The 17538-nt window shown below is 42.1% G+C and overlaps 2 protein-coding genes across 5 annotated transcripts in view; one reads left to right on the top strand and one right to left on the bottom strand.

Annotated features, from left to right (window-relative positions):
• cryl1 (crystallin, lambda 1) overlaps positions 1–8794 on the bottom strand; it is a 32802-nt gene extending 24008 nt beyond the window's left edge. Inside the window, exons 1-5 of the mRNA XM_088353332.1 lie at positions 8696–8794; positions 8474–8581; positions 7116–7242; positions 4720–4881; positions 1756–1851 (exon numbers count right to left, since the gene is read on the bottom strand). Coding sequence (XP_088209458.1) covers positions 1756–1851; positions 4720–4881; positions 7116–7242; positions 8474–8581; positions 8696–8721 — 519 coding nt within the window. The 5' untranslated portion in view covers positions 8722–8794. The remainder of the gene's footprint in view (positions 1–1755; positions 1852–4719; positions 4882–7115; positions 7243–8473; positions 8582–8695) is intronic.
• A 968-nt stretch (positions 8795–9762) lies between these two features.
• Positions 9763–17538, top strand: part of ift88 (intraflagellar transport 88 homolog) — a 29903-nt gene continuing 22127 nt past the window's right edge. For 3 of the 4 annotated variants that reach the window (XR_015852747.1, XR_015852746.1, XR_015852745.1), the window contains exons 1-6: positions 13767–13827; positions 13914–13983; positions 14051–14141; positions 14217–14484; positions 16369–16715; positions 16819–16889. Coding sequence is in view for 1 of the 4 variants with exons in the window: in XM_088353331.1 (XP_088209457.1) it covers positions 9781–9936; positions 10067–10129; positions 10276–10335; positions 11676–11729; positions 13764–13827; positions 13914–13983; positions 14051–14141; positions 14217–14321; positions 14382–14484; positions 16369–16715; positions 16819–16889 (1184 nt within the window). In the remaining 3 variants the exon portion in view is untranslated. Of the gene's footprint in view, positions 9937–10066; positions 10130–10275; positions 10336–11675; positions 11730–13763; positions 13828–13913; positions 13984–14050; positions 14142–14216; positions 14485–16368; positions 16716–16818; positions 16890–17538 lie in introns of those variants that run through there. The other variant, XM_088353331.1, reaches the window with a different exon arrangement.

The following is a 17538-nucleotide window of genomic DNA, read 5'->3' as shown; positions in this document are numbered from 1 at the left end:
GGGAACAATACCGGACAGGAAACGCAAGCAGGAAACCGGACAGAGTCTAAACCCACGTCTTTCGGGTGCAGAGGTTCGTTGACGAACTGGCAAAGGGTGAGTGAGAGCACTGAGCTTAAATAGAAGGGAAGCCAATCTGTCAAAGAGGCGCAGCTGGCGCCGCATGGGCGGGGCCGCATGGGCGCCATGGCAACCGTGACATTGGCCCACTTTACTGCAGCTCAACTTCAGTGTTGGCAATCATTTAGTAGTCTCGGGCAGCCTTATGTTGTGCCACAATTCATTTTTAAGGTCCTTAGAGAGTTCCTTGCCATGGTGTGCCATATTGGGTGTTTCAGTGACCCGTATGAGAGAGTGTACTTCAAATTGAACACACCAGAGGACGAGTATGAGTAACAAGCCAAATGTTTTTTTGGTGGGGAAATGACAAGCAGTAGTGCTTTGTTTGGACATATAGGGGTGTACTCACTTTTACTTCCAGGGGTTTAGTTATTGGTGGCTATATTTTGACAGGAAAATATATATATATATATATATATATATATATAAGCTTTACACAGACTTCTTTTCATCGTGTCACAGCGATGTTTCTTCAGTGTTGGCTTTCCGTCTTTTTAAGCTCTCATTTTTCCTTTGTCAGTCCGTCAACGAACCTCTGCCCTGCAAGACGTGGGTTCTGACTCGGTCCTGTTTTCCTGTTGGCATTTCCTGTCAGGTATTGTTCGCGTTTATTTTGTCCTGTTATATAACGGTTTCCAGTTTCGTTCTATTTTTGTCCTGTTTATTATTCTCTCCAGTTTTCGTTCCCGTCTAGTTTGTCCTTTTTATTTCCATTTCCTGTTTCATTGTCAATCCTGTCTGTCCTGTCCTGTCCGTTATCGACCCAATCTGTCTGATATCAACTCGGGCAATTGAAATCAATCTTGTCGGTCTCTGGCTTCCTATCATTTCACGCCAGACTGCTGCCTAACGTGCACGACTCCCCATTTCCCGTAAAATAAAAGGCTTGTGTGAGAACATCACGCATTTGGGTCCTGATCCTGTTCCGGTTCATGACAGTGTTGTTTTATTTAACATTCTAATGAAATCTCTGCATGGGTTGAAATGTTTAGTCAATGTTTGGTGTGTTGGAGATTTTTGTAAGCAAAAAGTAATCAACAAGAGTTAAATTCTTTGCAGCAGGCTGAAGCGCCGGCATTTTAATGTTACAATTCGGGTCATTATGTCCGTGTATTAGAAGCTATGATTTAATGTACTTTACCATTACTCTGTATTAATATTTGAATTTTATTTTTCATTCAGGTGTGGGAGATAAACTCCCAAAGGGGGGATTGTTGTGGATTGTTGGAGTCGGCTTGACATAAGGAGAACGCATTAGGATATAAAAAGGGAAATTCCCGGCTTGGTTCTCCCTAGTGTAAATGTCAGCGAATGTTATTATTGATTGCCTTGGTCTGCCAAGGAATAACATTTTTCTTTGCCAAGTCTTCTTGGCGGGGAACATGTGGTCGAGCCGACCCCAAACTGTTCTTGGAAACTGGGAGTCGAAAGAGGACAAAACATTCTGTCTGGTAGCGTGCATAAACACGTGCATCATTGTGAAGGGGACGGGCGAAAGTAATACGAGATGCTGTATTAGGATATAAAAAGCCAAATATCTCTGAAGACGAATGAGACCTCTGTTTTGTACGCTGATTAAGATAATTAAATTGTGTCACACCGTATTTTGCCCTTTATTGATTGGATTTTCGTTACCTCAGTCATCAGGGCGTAGGCGCTGTCCATGGTGTCGGTGGTGGTGTCCAGGTGAGGGACCAGCTCCACCAGTTTGACGTAATAAGGCGGGTTGACCTGATGACAAGGTTCAAAGTGAGTATCGAGTAAAAACCATCATTTTTAACCTTGAATAAATATCTTGGAATTCACTGAAACAAATGATAGTGTTTGAAACATGAGGCCAACACAATACTGACGTCTTTTCCACTGCTGCCAAAAGTCCGGTTAAGAAAATAAACAAAACAAAAAAAACAAAAAACATATTTCAATTTTCTGCTTCCACTATCAGATCATTTTTCTCATAATATAGAATTTTCCTGTTTTGCGGTATGTTTTAGGATGTATTTTTGGTGAAGTCAGTAGAAAAAAATAAATAAATAAATAAATATACATATACATACATACATTATATATCTCTCTCTATATATATATATATATATATATATATATATATATATTTATACATATATATACAGCAATAACACTTAAAATAAGGTAATTTATTTTTTGTCGGAAATGTAAGATATGTTTCCAAAGTATAAAATCAGAAAAATACATGATTTTTCCAATAAGACAAAAAAACCTTATTAAAATGTATTGATATTACTTTTTTTTCAAAGTTGAAATTTAAGTAAAATAAAAAATCAATAAAAATAGCAAAAATCTCCGATAAATACCATTATTTTTCATAAGTATGAAAAAACAAGTTATGTCAGTAAAAAATATCATTTGGATCAAAAGTAATATTTGTATTTTTTGGGGCGGCATTAGCTCAGGAGGTAGAGTGCTCGATTTGGGAACAAGAGGTCGCAGGTTTGATTCCCGGCTCCTCCGTGTTATATGTGGAAGTGTCCTTGGGCAAGACACTGAATCCCTAATGCTCCCAATAAGCAGGTAGGCGCCTTTTGTCGTCCCATCAGAAAATAAAAACTTATCTTTATGAGCCTTCGACAGAAAGTCTCAGCTTGTTCTTTTGTAGCCATTTCAAGAGTAATTCTGCGATGAAAGCAGGTTTAAAAAACACGTGATAGCACCGAGAGGCCACAAGATGGGGCCAGAGTCCTGTTGTTTAGTGCTTTGGTTTCAACAGAGATTAAGGGGGATTTTTTTTAAATACACATAACTTCCATCCATCCATCCATCCATTATCAGATAGGGGTGTCAAACAGGCGGCCCGCGGGCCGGATCAGGCCCACTAAGGGATTGAACCAGCCTGCGCGAGAACGCTCAGAGAAGCGCAAGAGAAAAACAAGCTGCAGGTTGAAATATATCCACTTGATGTTGCCAAAGCCAGGTGCCTCGAACAAATGCTGTACTTGTATTTCTTTCTCTTTCTGTCACTGTCTTTCTTCCTCCCTTATTTTCTCACTTTCTATCTCTCTCTCTCTTCCTCCCTTTTTCTCTCACTTTCTTTCTCATTCACTCTCTCTGTCTCTTTTTTGTTCCTTTTGTCTATCTCTTTGTGTCTTTTTACCTTCTTTTGCTCTCTCATCCTTTTTTCATTTTCTCTCTTTTCTCTCTCTTGCTTTCTCCTTCACTTTTTCCTTTATTCTCTCCTCTTTTATCTTCTCTCTTTCTATTTTTCTTTGGATTTTATTCTTTCTCTTTCTTTCCCCCACTATTTCTCTGTTTATCTCTTTTGTTTCGTACGCTCCCTCTCTCGCTCTCTTATCTCTCTCTCTCGCTCTCTCTCTCTCTTTCTTTGTACTACCCTCTCTAATTTTCTCTCTCTTTCTCTTATTTGTTTCTTTTTTTCTTTCTGTGTAATCTACTAGTCCGTCCCCTGAGAGAATGTTTGTTCTATCGTGTGGCCCCCGAGTTTAAATGAGTTTGACACCCCGGCTATCTGCAGCGCTTATCCTCAGTAGGGTCACGGGGGTGCTGGAGCCCATCCCAGCTATCCTCGGGCATTGGGCAGGGGACACCCTGAACTGCTTGCCACACAGGGACAGACAAGTCACTCGCTTATTGACACCTAGGGACAATTTTGACCAGCCAATTCACCTGACATGCATGTCTTTGGAATGTGGGAGGAAACCCACTGGAGCACGGGGAGAACATGCAAACTCCACACAGGAGGTTCGATCTCATGACCTCAGAGCAGTGCCGCACATGCGCTAACCACTGCGCCGCCATGCTGCCCTACACATAACTTATTCTCACAAATTATTTGAAACACTAATACACAGGTGTCAAACGCTAAGGGATAGAATCCGGCCCGCGAGACAACACTCAGAAAAGCGCAAGAGAAAAACGAGCTGCAGGTTGAAATATGTCAACTTGATGCTGCCAAAGCCAGGTGCCTCCAACAAAGACACTGTACTTGTATTTATCTCTCTCTCTCTCTTTTCCACCCCTTTTCTCCTACTCTGTCTCTTTCACTCTCTGTGTCTCTCTTTTTCTCTTTCTTTGTTGCGCTTTGTCTCTTTCTCTCTCTGTGTCTTTTATCCTCTTTTCCTCTAATTTCCTTTTTTCTCTTTCTCTCTTCCATCCCTTCGTGCTTTCTTTTCTCTTTTCTCTCCTTCTGTCTTTCTATTTCTCTTTGGATTTCTTTCTTCCTCTCCCTTTCTTTTCCCCCTCTCTCATGACTTTTTATCTTTTGTTTTTCACGCTCTCTCCCTTGTTTTCTTTCTTTGTCCCGGCCTCTCTCCTTTTCCCTCCATTTTTCTCTTGTTTCTTTATCTCTCTTTTTCTTTCTCTTTAATCTACTAGTCCGGTCCCCTGACAGAATGTTCTATCGTGTGGCTCCCGAGTTAAAATGAGTTCGACACCCCTGCACTAATACATGCAATGTTTTTCATTCATTCAAAATCCATGTTTACTTTCACAGCGTGGCAAAGAAAACGATTTAAAGTCACACATTCTGAATACCATGAAAATGTGGTTTCCAATTGAGAATAGTTTCTTGTTTTGTTCTGTTATCGAGGCGAAGGCGCGGCGTACCGGATGGGAGACGAGACAGCGGCTCGGGTTCCGGACGGACGAGAAGACGGAACTGGGCACCAAATAGGAAGTGGAGCTGCTCAGGATCACCTCTTGGCCCGTCAGACGCTCCACCTCGTTGAAGAGCTTTTGCTTCACCTCCAGGTTCTCAAAGACACACTCCTGGGAAGAACCAGAGTCGCCATATTTTGCAGGAAAAAAAATCGGGATGAAATAAACCGGGTGCGCCCAAAGTCCGGCCCAGGGGCCAGTTACGGCCAATGTGCTAACGACTGCAGTCCGGAAACATATGTAGCCCGAAAAAAATCACCATTTGACAAGATGATGGCAGTAGCCCTTGGCTTTCTGTGGAAAACTTACCCCACCCCATTTCCGACTGGCGATTGTAAAAAAAAAAAGAAAAAAAAAAAAAAGAAAGCTGACTGTGAGGGCCACGGCTTCCAGGTCAAATGGAAATTGGAGTATTTGACACCAAAATCTGAAACAACTGCGTCTGCCTAATTAGTAAAGAATATAATATCAAAAGGGACTACCAGACAAACATGCAGACTACAAAGGCTAACTCAAAACGAACGCTGTGAAAAGGTGAAGCAACCGGAAGCTGTTTTAACGGTACAGCAGACCCAATGGGTCAAATGCTACAAAGGCGAGCTATGAGGTCTGATCGCCAAGCACTGCGAACTTTTGACGGAGGGTGAATTTAAATATGATTACCAAATCTGCTCCACTTTTTCAAAAGTTTGGACACCCCTTTAATAAGATCTCTCTTGGCAAAGTGTCAAACGGACGGCCCGCGGGTCGGATCAGGCCCGCTAAGGGATTGAATCCGGTCCGCGAGACAACACTCAGAGAAGCGCAAGAGAAAAACAAGCGGCAGGTTGAAATATGTCAACTTGATGTTGCTAAAGCCAGGTGCCTCTCACAAACGCTGTACTTGTGTTTCTCTCTCTCTCTCTCTCTCTCTCTCTCTCTCTCACTCTCTTTCTCTTCCTCCCTTTTTCTCTCACTCTCTATCTTTCTCTCTTTCACTCTCACTTTGTCTCTTTCTCTCTCTGTGTCTTTTTACCTTCTTTTGCTCTCGCTTCCTTTTTTCCTTTTCTCTCTCTTCTCTCTCTTTCTCACACTCTCTATCTTTCTCTCTTTCTCCCTCACTCTGTCTCTTTCTCTTTCTTTTTTCCTTTTTGTCTCTTTCCTTCTCTGTGTCTTTTTACCTTCTTTTTCTCTCTCTTCATTTTTTTCCTTTTCTCTCTCTTTTCTCTCTCTCTCTCTCTCTGTCGCTTTACCTTTTTTGCTCTCTCTTCCTTTTTCCCTTTCTCTTTTCTGTCCTTTTGTCTCTCTCCCTCTCGCTCACTTTCCTCTTCTCTCTTTGTCCCTTTCTTTCTCTCCTCCCCTTTCTTCTCTCATTCTCTCTTTCTTTCCCCCTCTCTCACTATTTCTCTTTTTATTTATTTTGTTTCTCACATTCCCTGTCTTTCTCTCTTTCTCTCTTTCTTTGTCCCACCCTCTCTTTTTCTTTCCCTCTCTTTCTCTCACTTCTGTCTCTAATCTACTAGTCCAGCCCCTGTGAGGAATGTTTGTTCTATCGCACAGGTGTCAAACAGGCGGCCCCGCGGGGCAGATCAGGCCCGCTAAGGGATTGAATCCGGCCCGCGAGACAGCACTCAGAGAAGCGCAAGAGAAAAACAAGCTCCTGGTTGAAATATGTCAACTTGATGTTGCCAAAGCCAGGTGCCTCGAACAAAGACACTCTACTTGTATTTATTTGTTTCTCTCTCTCTCTCTCTCTCTCTTCTACCCCTTATCTCCCACTCTGTCTCTGTCTCTTTCACTCTCTGTCTCTCTTTTTCTCTTCCTTTGTTGCTCTTTGTCTCTTTCTCTCTCTGCGTCTTTTGATCTATTTTGCTCTAACTTTCTCTTTTCCTTTTCTCTTTCTCTCTTCCTACACTTCACGCTTTCTTTTGTCTTTTCTCTTCTTATGTCTTTCTATTTCTCTTTGGATTTCTTTACTCTTCTCCCTTTCTTTTCCCCCTCTCTCACAGCTTTTTATTTCTTTTGTTTTTCATGCTCTCTCCCTCTCTCTCTTTTTCTTTCTTTGTCCCGCCCTCTCTCCTTTTCCCTCCCTCTTTCTCTAATTTCTTTATCTCTTTTTCTTTCTCTTTAATCTACTAGTCTGGCCCCCGACAGAGTCTTTGTTCTATCCTGTGGCCCCCAGAGTTAAAATGAGTTTGACACCCCTGTCTTAAAGTATACTCTGTGGTTCTCTCCCTCCCCTTCCCCCCCAAAAATCAAAATACTGTATTTTGCTATCATGGCTGTCGGGGTCAAAAGGGTTCCTAACCCCCGCCCTAACACAACACAAGGGTTCAAGGACATTAAAGGTAGAATGTTGCGAAAACCTGCACAAAGAAGGCCCCCTGCAGAGCCTGCCCCAAGTCATCATGGCCGCTGAGCAATGCCGACTGCTGGGCGGCGCTCAGATTCCCTCGTAGCATTCCCGCTTCCTGGAGTTCCGTCATCTGCTTCCTGCACGCGACACAAAAAAATCCCTCTCATTTAAGGTGGGAAATATTCCCCAGTTGAATACTGAAAGATTTTTTATTTGATTTATTTGACTAGAAGGGATTTCATATAATACAAATGACATTTGCTGAATGCAGTGGGGATTTTTCACAGGGAAGGCTCGGGTTCAGTGTGGCCTGGACAAGAATGATGTTTACAGAAAAACAACAAGAACGGGGACAAGGGCTGACGCGAGAAAAGGAGACAAGTGTTCACCGAAAGAAGCACAAGAGAGGAACGAGCTGCAGGTTGAAATATGTCCACTTGATTTTGCCAAGCCAGGTGCCTCTCGCAAAGACGCTGTACTGCAGTTGTATTTCTCGCTCTCTTTTTCTCTTTCTCAATTTGTATCTCTCTCTCTCTTTTTCTCAATTTGTATCTCTCTCTCTCTTTTTCTCAATTTGTATCTCTCTCTCTTTTTCTCAATTTGTATCTCTCTCTCTCTCCCTCTTTTAATCAAAGTGTATCTCTCTCTCTTTCTTTCTCAATTTGTATCTCTGTCTCTCTTTTTCTCAATTTGTATCTCTCCTTTTCTCAATTTGTATCTCTCTCTTCCTCTTTTAATCAAATTGTATCTCTCTTTCTCAATTTGTATCTCTCTCTCTCTCTCCCTCTTTTAATCAAATTGTACCTCTCTCTCTTTCTTTCTCAATTTGTATCTCTCTCTCTTTCTCCATTTGTGTCTCTTTTCTCTCTCTTTCTCAATTTGTATCTCTCTCTTTCTTTCTCAATTTGTATCCCTCTCTCTCTCTCTCTTTATCCATTCGTATCTCTTTTTTCTCTCTCCATTTTTTCTCAATTTGCATCTCTGTCTCTCTCCCTTTTTCTTTCTTTGTTCCTCTTTGTCTCTTTCTCTCTAGCTTTCTCCTTCTCTCTTTCTCTCCTCTTTTCTCTGTTTCCATTTCTCTTCTTTTGTTTCTCACGTTCTCTCTATCCCACTTGCTCTCTCTCTCTTATTTATTTCTCTCTTTTTTACTTGCTCCTCAGTCTACTAGTCTGGCCCCCGAGGGAATGTTTGTTCTATCGTGTGGCCCCCGAGTTCAAATGAGTTTGACACCCCTGTACTAAGCGATCCCCACCTCTGAACTGAGTCACGTCTCCCGGGGGTCTACCGTACAGTAATTATCGCGTGAAATTGAAGTCTCGCGAGACGAAGATGCACGCGTTGCAAAATCCCCGCAGAACTGATTCCTACTTGATCTCTTTTACAGCGTTGGCTGCCATTCCCGGTTGGTTATCGTAGATTTTCACACTGTAGCCTCCGCTGGTGAAGACCATCGCCCATGACCGACCGATCAAGCCACTGTAACAAAAAAAGCAAATTGTTTTGGACTTTGTTTTTACAGAAGCTAATGCGCGTGGTTTGAACGTGCACTTGGTCATTATTGTGCACATTATTGTGATACATTTCACTTACCTGCCAATGACTGTGATAATCTTCATGTTTGTGGAGTTAAAATATAAGATTTTCTGAAAGTGCAGGACTTTAACAAAACTGGCTCCCCCCACCCCGGAGTCACGTGACTTGCGGATACGTGACTTTTATGGCAAAAACAAACTCTTTAAAAAAAATATATAAATCATGTTTTTAATTAATAACAACTCCATTGATATTTTACGTCCAAGTCAAATGTGAAAAGAGACTTAAAAGGCTTAATCACATGCTTGCCAAATACGCTCGAGGCTATGAAATTCTGAGAGCACATATCACCAAATTTATTATTATCATATTTATATTTTCTAAAGTTATTTCACTATTAATATTAATGATGATTTTGATAAATAAATTGTCATAAATGAGCTTATCTGTGTTTTGTAGCATCGCTCAGCAAATCACTTTTGACCAATGGACATCAACCTGGAATTGATTGACGTCCAAGGTGACCAATTAGGTCACACCCCAGTGTGCTGTGGTCAATGAAAGTCTGGGCCTCTTATGTTCCTATTTTCTATAAATTTTAAAACATTTATATTCTTGTATTATTTTAAAACGAGGGGAAAATCATTAGAATAAATGTGTTTCAAGCTTTAAAATATTAGGGGCTAGCTTGCCGTCCACGCCCGTATCATAGCAACAGCCCAAAACCATCCTTGTCCAATGACCGTGACAGCAAATCACTTTTAACCAATGAACATAAAGCTGGTATTGATTGACGTCCAAAGTGACCAATTGGGCTACACCCCATGTGCCGTAGTCATTGAAAGTCTGGACATCTTCCTATTCCTATACTTCCTATTTTCTAGAAAATTTAAAACATCTATATTCTCGTATCATTTTAAAACGGTGTGAAACTTATTAGAGTAAATGTTTTTTAAGCTTTAAAATATCAGGGGCAAGCTTGCCGCCCATCCCCGTATCATAGCAACAGCCCAAAACCAGCCTTGTCCAATGAACGTAATGTTAAACTGTGATTGACGCGCTAATGACAAATCAGCTCTTGTAAAAGAATATTAGTCCCGCCTTTGTCGCTAGGAATTCTGGGACTGACAACAAACTTGTCGATGATCGTGTATTCTGTATATACATTTTATTTTTTAAACAATTCTTGCAAACGTGATATTTTTTGGACATTAAAAATGGAAAATGTGCACCTGGCGGGAGACGAGGAAGATATTTATTCTGGATATAACGACTACAACCCAACGTTTGACACGGAGGTGAGCGCTATCGGGTAGCTTGCCGCTAGCTAGCTAGCTAGCATGAAAAACTAGTTAGCGAAATAATACAAAACATATTATAAACTTAAGTAAGGAGAATAACGACTTTTTAAATGTATTTTTATTAAAGGACATCGATAACGATGTGGGCTTCCAAGAGGCAGTTAGAACCAGTCATGGAAGAAGACCACCGGTGAGTATCCTACATTCATAAACGTCTTCATGCAAAAATGACACCTCACAAAATGGATTCGATATATTTAATTTCAATAAATGAATACGTGTGTATTTATGGTTCTCATGATAAACCACTACACTATTGCATCTTCCTCTCTGCAGATGACTGCTAAATTTCTTGGCACTGCCGCTGGGGGGCGCCCTTTAGCTTCTTCCTTTGGGGTAAGTGAACCTGGGCGACTTTTCTGCATAGTATTAGGAATCTCATCTCATCTCATTAGCCGTACCGCTTATCCTCATTAGGGTCGCGGGGGGCTGGAGCCCATCCCAGCCATCTCCGGGCCGTGGGCAGGGGACACCCTGAACTGGTTGCCAGCCAATCGCAGGGCACACAGGGACAGACAACTCACTCGCTCATTCACACCTAGGGACAATTTGGACCGGCCAATTCACCTGAAATGCATGTTTTTGGAATGTGGGAGGAAACCGGAGTGCCCGGAGGAAACCCACGCAAGCACGGGGAGAACATACAAACTCCGCACAGGAAGTCTGGAGCTGGATTTGAACCCACGACAGGTTCCCATGACATGAACTGTGCCGCACAAGCGCTAACCACTGCCCCGCCGTGCTGCCCTAGTATTAGGAATTAAACTATTAAAATGTATCGTTTACCAAATTGTTTGAATTAGTTATCTGACTCCATTAAGTAAACACAACTTACATTCGCCTAACAATGCATGCTCGTTTCTTTATGGAAAAATGAACAAGAGACCGGCATTTCCACACGGGGGCAGATTTAATTTTTTAAATTATACACTAAGTGAATTCCATCGAACTAGTCGAATTAGTGTCGCTCTTCGTCGAGCCTCTCTCTCGATTGTCCCTCGCGATCTCCTTCCTTTCTCCCGGCCCATGCCGTTTTCCCAAGCTGGCGTGTCGGCTCCTCCAATGGGCATGCTGACTCCTCTCATGGGCGTGCCGACTCCTCCCATGGGCGGGCCATAGACTCCCCACGTGCACTCCACCTCGTCTCCGCAATGTCTGGACCCCGAACGATTATCAAATCAGTGCCTGGCCTTCTCCGTCAGAGTCCTGTTGGTGCGGCAGTAGCTCAGGAGGTAGAGCGATCGTCTTAGGATTAAGGGATCCCAGTTCGAATCCCGGCTTGTCCGTGTTACATGTCGAAGTGTCCTTGGGTAAGACACTGAACCCCCGATACCCCCAATAAGCAGGTTAGCGCCTTACATGGCTGCACAGATCACGGCCGCTATTGGGAAATGTGAAGCACAATGTAAAGCGCTTTGGGAAGTCATTGACTTGAAAAGCGCTATATAAATGCAGATCATTTCATTTCATTAACTAAACGAAACATTCACAATCAGAATGGGGTGACCTGTCAGTGAACTTAAGCCTTCCCTGTGAAAAATCTTCATCGCATTCAATAAATGTAACTTGTATAAAATCCTTTATAGTAAAATCTTTCAATAGTAGTCATTTTTTAACAAAGGGATTCTATGTAAAACTGATTTCTAAATTTCAATTTTTATTTTGACACTCATCAGGCCCGGATGGCCTTGACTTCTTCAATCGGGCGACCCATGACTGGAGCTGTGCAGGTAATTTTTCATGTCAAGTCATTTTTATGTGTGACGCCCTTAACGACAAAGGTCTCAAAGGGCTGTCAAGTCAATTCAAGTCATATTTATTTGTATAGCCTTGTATCACAAAAAGTCTCAAAGCTTTAACAGTTTGAAATCACTTTTCATTTAAATCTACTGTCTCCTCCCTCTTCTGCATCCCTCCGCTACTCCACTGTACCAGGTAAATCAATTTTAAAAAGAAAATCTCTAAAATAGTCAGAATTTCGATCTCTTCAAATGAACACTGGTCAAAGACGTCACCACGGTATTTTGTATTTGCGCAGGAAAATTTTATTTCTTTGACATATATTTGTGATCGTTTTTTTCACTTCAAGCTGAAACAATTGTCAATTTGCGTACCATCTCTATATTTGCGATCTTTCTATAAAACAAATTTATACCCTGCCACCATTTTAAACAAACACGATTTCTGGTATTGTTCGTGGAATATCGAGACGGAATCGTGGAAATACCTGAACATATGGAAGGTCTTTATACGTTTTTTACGAAAATAGCAAAGATGAATACTGCCAAGTTTTTTAATTCCAATATTTGGATTTACGTTTTCTCTTTAATGGTGGTACGGACATTCGAAGGGGACCGTAAGCATTAGGGTCTCCATTGAAAATCGATTTTGTAAGAATGAGATTTCCCACCTGAACAACACACTTAGCCACACGTTCATACCATCCAGGGGAGAAGAAAAGACAAAATATGAAACTTAAGGATAAGAAAAAGGGTTGGGGCTTAATAGAAATAATATTAACTATATCGATATGGAGGCGGCATGGCGGCTGGGTGGTTAGCGCGCAGACCCGTGGTGCATAGGTTCAGGGTTCAAGTCCAGCTACCCCGTGTGGAGCCCGCATGCTCTCCCCACGCTTGCGTTCAGATGAGAGACTATTATTACACCATCCTCTAAACTAAAACCTAAGGGCAAGGAAAAACTTGGCATGAGGAAATGAAGAAGCATTGAGAAGGGACCGCAAATGAGGTCATCTCCCCTCCAGGATGACCACGCTACAAGGGACGTTGCAAGGGAATCAACATAGATGATGATGGTGGCGGCGGATGTGGTCGATCCTGAAAATAAGCTTCCGGTTCCCAGTCAAGGGGGTAATGACCCAGCAGATGAAAGTCGGAACACTTAAGACAAAAGTCTCAAAGTGAAGATACTACAATGCTTGGTAATGGTGGTCAGAAGCTCCAACAACGACCACTGCTAAGTGAAATCCAGCTGGACGCCATTACAATAACCGGTGTTAACTAGCTGGGGGATGGACCCGGTTGTCGGACCGCTCGTTGTCGGATACTCTCGTCCGCCTGTTCAAACAGGTGGAGCAGGGTTCTGGTCGGTGGGCGGTGGTGGGGGAACTGCATCCGGTCGGGTCGTACTTCCAATGGGGCGGTAGGGTTTGAGGGGTGGTTCTTGGACCCGCCTCATAATCAGTGTTCTGGTTTGCCCGCGTCCCCTGCGTCCTAGACGCAACTTTTTTGACACCCAAGTTGTCATTATCACCTGATTACTTTTTTTTTAACAAAGATTTACCGCTTTCCAAACTTTTTGTCAGGCAGATCTGCCATTGTTGTTTTGATCTCGCGTTTCGAGTTTTCCCGATGATTAAGATGTGTATTATCTGCCCTCATGTAGGTTTTAGATGAGGGGAGGGTGTCATAATAAAGAATAAAGTATCTATTTATCTATCCATCTATCTAGACATCTATCGATCTGGAACATCTATCTATGTAGACATCTATCTAGACATCTATCTATCCTAATAGTCTGTAGTCTGCAATAGACTTTGATCTGTGCAGCCCTTTAAGATTTTTTGTGAATAAGGACCATACGAATAAACATCACTTGACTATTGACACCATATTTCTTCTTTAAATGGTACTGGAGAAATTGAAAAACTGGCCTCGAAAGTGCTTGAATTTGGCCACTAAAAAGCTGTACGTATAATTGAAAAACCGTAAGGCTATTTTGACATTTGTTATTTCTGTTTTCAGGATGGAGTATCCCGGCCCATGTCAGCAGTCAGAGCGGCGGGCTTTACCTCTTCTCGAGCACACGGTGAGTTTATTTTATACCCTTTTTCTGGTACTTACTAGCAACTTCAAATCCTTAGCAGAAATGACTCATTTCATGTTTATGCTCAGGCACAGCTTTTGACCCTCTCGGCCAGTCGAGAAGCGCTGCACCCGCATTGGAGGAAAAGAGAGAGGATTTGTGAGTCGAGATTTCGATTACCGTCTATCAAAACCTTCTCGAGATGTTTTGACTTCTGTTTTATTAGGCCCGAAGAGAAGATAAAGCTCTTGGAGAAAAAAGTCAACGACCTGATCACTGAGAGCTGCGTGGCGCAGAGCACGGGCAACTCGCAGCTGGTCAGACTCTTGAAAACATAACAAAAATCATCATTCATGGAGATAGAATATTTCATATTGTCTGTTTTTTTACAGGCTCTGGAAAAGGCCAAAGAGGCTGAGAGGAAGGAGAAAGTGTTAGTGAGGCAGAGGGAGCAATCGGGCAACGGAGAACAAATCAACATCGATCTCACCTACGCTGTGAGTTGTAGAATTGTACCGGTGATGCAGGCGGAGATATTAAATGCTGTTGTTTTTCAGGTTCTGCTCAACCTGGCGAACCAGTATGAAAATAACGAGATGTACCCAGAAGCTCTGAGCAGCTACCAACTCATTGTCAGGAACAAGGTGTTTAACAATGCAGGTAGGCCTTGCATGCCTGATTAGAAATCTTTTTTGTTCTAGTATTTATTTCAATACGGGGTTACCGACGTGTTGTAGAGGTAAGATCGGGCCCAAAAAAAGCACCCGAGCCCGACGCAGGCCCGAGGGGTATTAAACCCGACCCGGACCGAGCCCGACTAATTAACTGGATTTGCAAGCCCGGCCCGAGGGGGCCCGAAATTACATATTTTATTTATAAGGAGGGGTGATTTATGATAACAAATTAAACTCTGCCTTTTGTTACAACATCTAGGACTAAGTTAAATAAAACTGTATAAACATTTACATCTTTTATATTTCTGTGTCTGCACTGCAGATGTTACATTAAGCGACAATCTGTCATTGACGGTTTTTTTTTTTTGAGGTAGCGAAAACATTTAAGGGCGTCCGTCATTTTGACGACTTGATCATTGGGCCATAATCCACAGCAGCAGTAGTAGTACGTCCTTAAGATTTTAGCGCAGGGGGTTTGACGTGTTGTGCCCTTTTCCGACTCCTATGCAAATCCCCCCCCCCCCCTGATCGTATTCTATATAAAACGCTTATTAAAACAATAAAGCGAGCTAATTATAATAATTGGGAGATCCTAGTCTATATAACGCGTTTATTTAAACAATAAAGCGTGATTTTATTCTGCAAATTGCGTTTTTTAACGCGGATGAAAATGTCACCAACGTCAATGTACACTTCCGACAAAAGCGATCGTATTCTATATAAAACGCTTATTAAAACTCTTACCAGAGTGCGTTTTCCTCGTCAGTTCTCCTCTCTTGAGTTTATCCTTAACTTCTTGTTGGTCCGACTCCATATCGGGGATACCAGGCCAAAATCACGCGAATTTGCGGAGGGGAAGATTATTAAGAGGACAGCATTCACGTCACGTCACGTGCACAGAGCATGCTCTGGCTCCGTTAAAAGCAATTACAGCTCCTTCTCCGTTTTATCCAAATTATTTATTTTATAACAAGTATTCCTTGGTCTAGTATCCATACATAGTTTAAGTATATATTTTTAATGAACATATATTTATAATTATTAATTCATTAAAAAAAAAAAAAAAAAAAAAAAAAAAAAAAAAAAAGCAGGACCGAACCCGACCGTATGACTGACATTTCAGGCCCGACCCGGCCCGAAATTGCCTTGGGTTCGGGCTCGGGCCATGAATCTTAGCTCTAACGTGTTGCCTGTTGAGTGTTAGGAATTTGAATATTAAAATGTATTGTTTACCAAATTGTTCGAATTAGTTATCCGACTCCATTAACATTCACCCAACAATGTGCGCTCGTTTCTTGATGGAAAAGATGGACAAGAATAGCCGACATTTTCACACAGAGGCAGATTCAATTTCTTTAGCAATTAAACTAAGTGTTCTCCATCGAATACAGCCGAATTAGTCAAATTAGTGTCGTCTGAGTCTCTGGGAAGCCTCTCTTTAAGTCCTTTAGCTTTATTCTTATTGGCCATCTTCTCCCCACACAATGGCGTGCCAGCTCCTCCCATGGGCGTGCCAGGGAAGCCCCCCCTGGGCTTCACCACCTCCTCGCCGAATGGCGTAGCGATGTCTGTCCTTGCGCGTCTGGCCTTCTCCGTCAGCACTCACAGGAATTCCGTTATCAGAAATACGTTTGATGCATTCCAAACAGCCTAACCTTCTAATGTACCTTGAATAAAAACAGTCAGTGAATATCTTGCATTAAACTCAATAAATGTAACTTGTATTCAATCGTATAAAATCCTTTATAGTCAAATGTATAAAATCCTTCATGAGTAAGAGCTACTTGCGTCTGTGCACATCGACTATTTCATCTTCATTTTTCGTAAACCAGTCTCCTGAGTTTCATAATGACGTTTTGCTACTGTGCAGGTCGTCTGAGGGTGAACATGGCCAACATCTGGGTGAAACAGAAGAACTACCCCAAGGCTATCAAGTTGTACCGCATGGCCCTGGACCACATTTCTGATGACTTCAAGGAGTTGAGGATCAAAATAATGCAGAATATCGGCACCGTCTTTGTGCTCCTGGGCCAGTACTCCGACGCGGCGGCCTCTTTCGAACACATCATGGGCAAGAGCGCCAACATCAGGACCGGCTACAACCTCATCCTCTGCTACTACGCCATCCGCGATTCAGAAGGGATGAAGAATGCCTTCCAGAAGCTTCTGGACGTACCTCTGTACGTGCAGAACGAAGACAAGTACATTGCTGTTAACGTGAGTCAAACGCTTGAATCTGTTCTATAATCCATTCTCCTGTTTAAAGCAGCTCCTTCTTTCGGTTGTCCATTAAAAGTCTCTTCAATGCCATTTATTTCAGGATGACTTGATGTCTAACATGTTGATCGAGGCCATCAAGAATGACGAGCTGCACCAAATGGAGAGAGATTTGTAAGTAAAACAAAAGAGCGCATTGACTAGGAGAGACATGATTGAATACATTTATACAGTGGCTTGCGAAGCTATTTGGCCGCCTTGAAATTCGTGACCTTTTGCCACATTTCAGACTTCAAACATAAAGATCTAAAACTGTCATTTCTTGTGAAGCATCGACAACAAGTGGGACACAATCATGGTGTGGAACACACTTTATTGGATATTTTAAACTTCATTTTAACAAATAAAAAATGAAAAGGTGGCTGTGTAAAATGATTCAGCCGCTTTACTTTCATTGCAGCAAACTCTGTCCAGAAGTTCAGTGAGGATCTCTGAATGATTTAATGTTGATCTAAATGACTAACAATGTTAAATGGAATCCACCTGTGTGTAATCAAGTCTCTGTATAAAGGGCCCTGCACTGTGTTTTTTTTAGAGGTCTGTTTAAAGCGCAGAGAACATCGTGAAGAATGAGGAACACACCAGGCAGTTCCTAGATACTGTGGTGGAGAATTTTAATGCTGGATTTGGATACAAAAAGATTTCCCAAGCTTTGAACATCCCAAGGAGCACTGTGCAGGCAATGATATTGAAATGGAAGGAGTATCAGACCACTGAAAATCTACCAAGATCGAGCCGTCCCCCTAAACGTTCAGTTCATACA

Source organism: Urocampus carinirostris, chromosome 14 (genome assembly GCF_059441175.1).
Source record: "Urocampus carinirostris isolate Australia breed hairy pipefish chromosome 14, RoL_Ucar_1.0, whole genome shotgun sequence".
NCBI lineage: Eukaryota > Metazoa > Chordata > Actinopteri > Syngnathiformes > Syngnathidae > Urocampus > Urocampus carinirostris.
The sequence above is the reverse complement of the archived record's forward strand: the minus strand, read 5'-3'. Positions and strand labels throughout refer to the sequence as shown.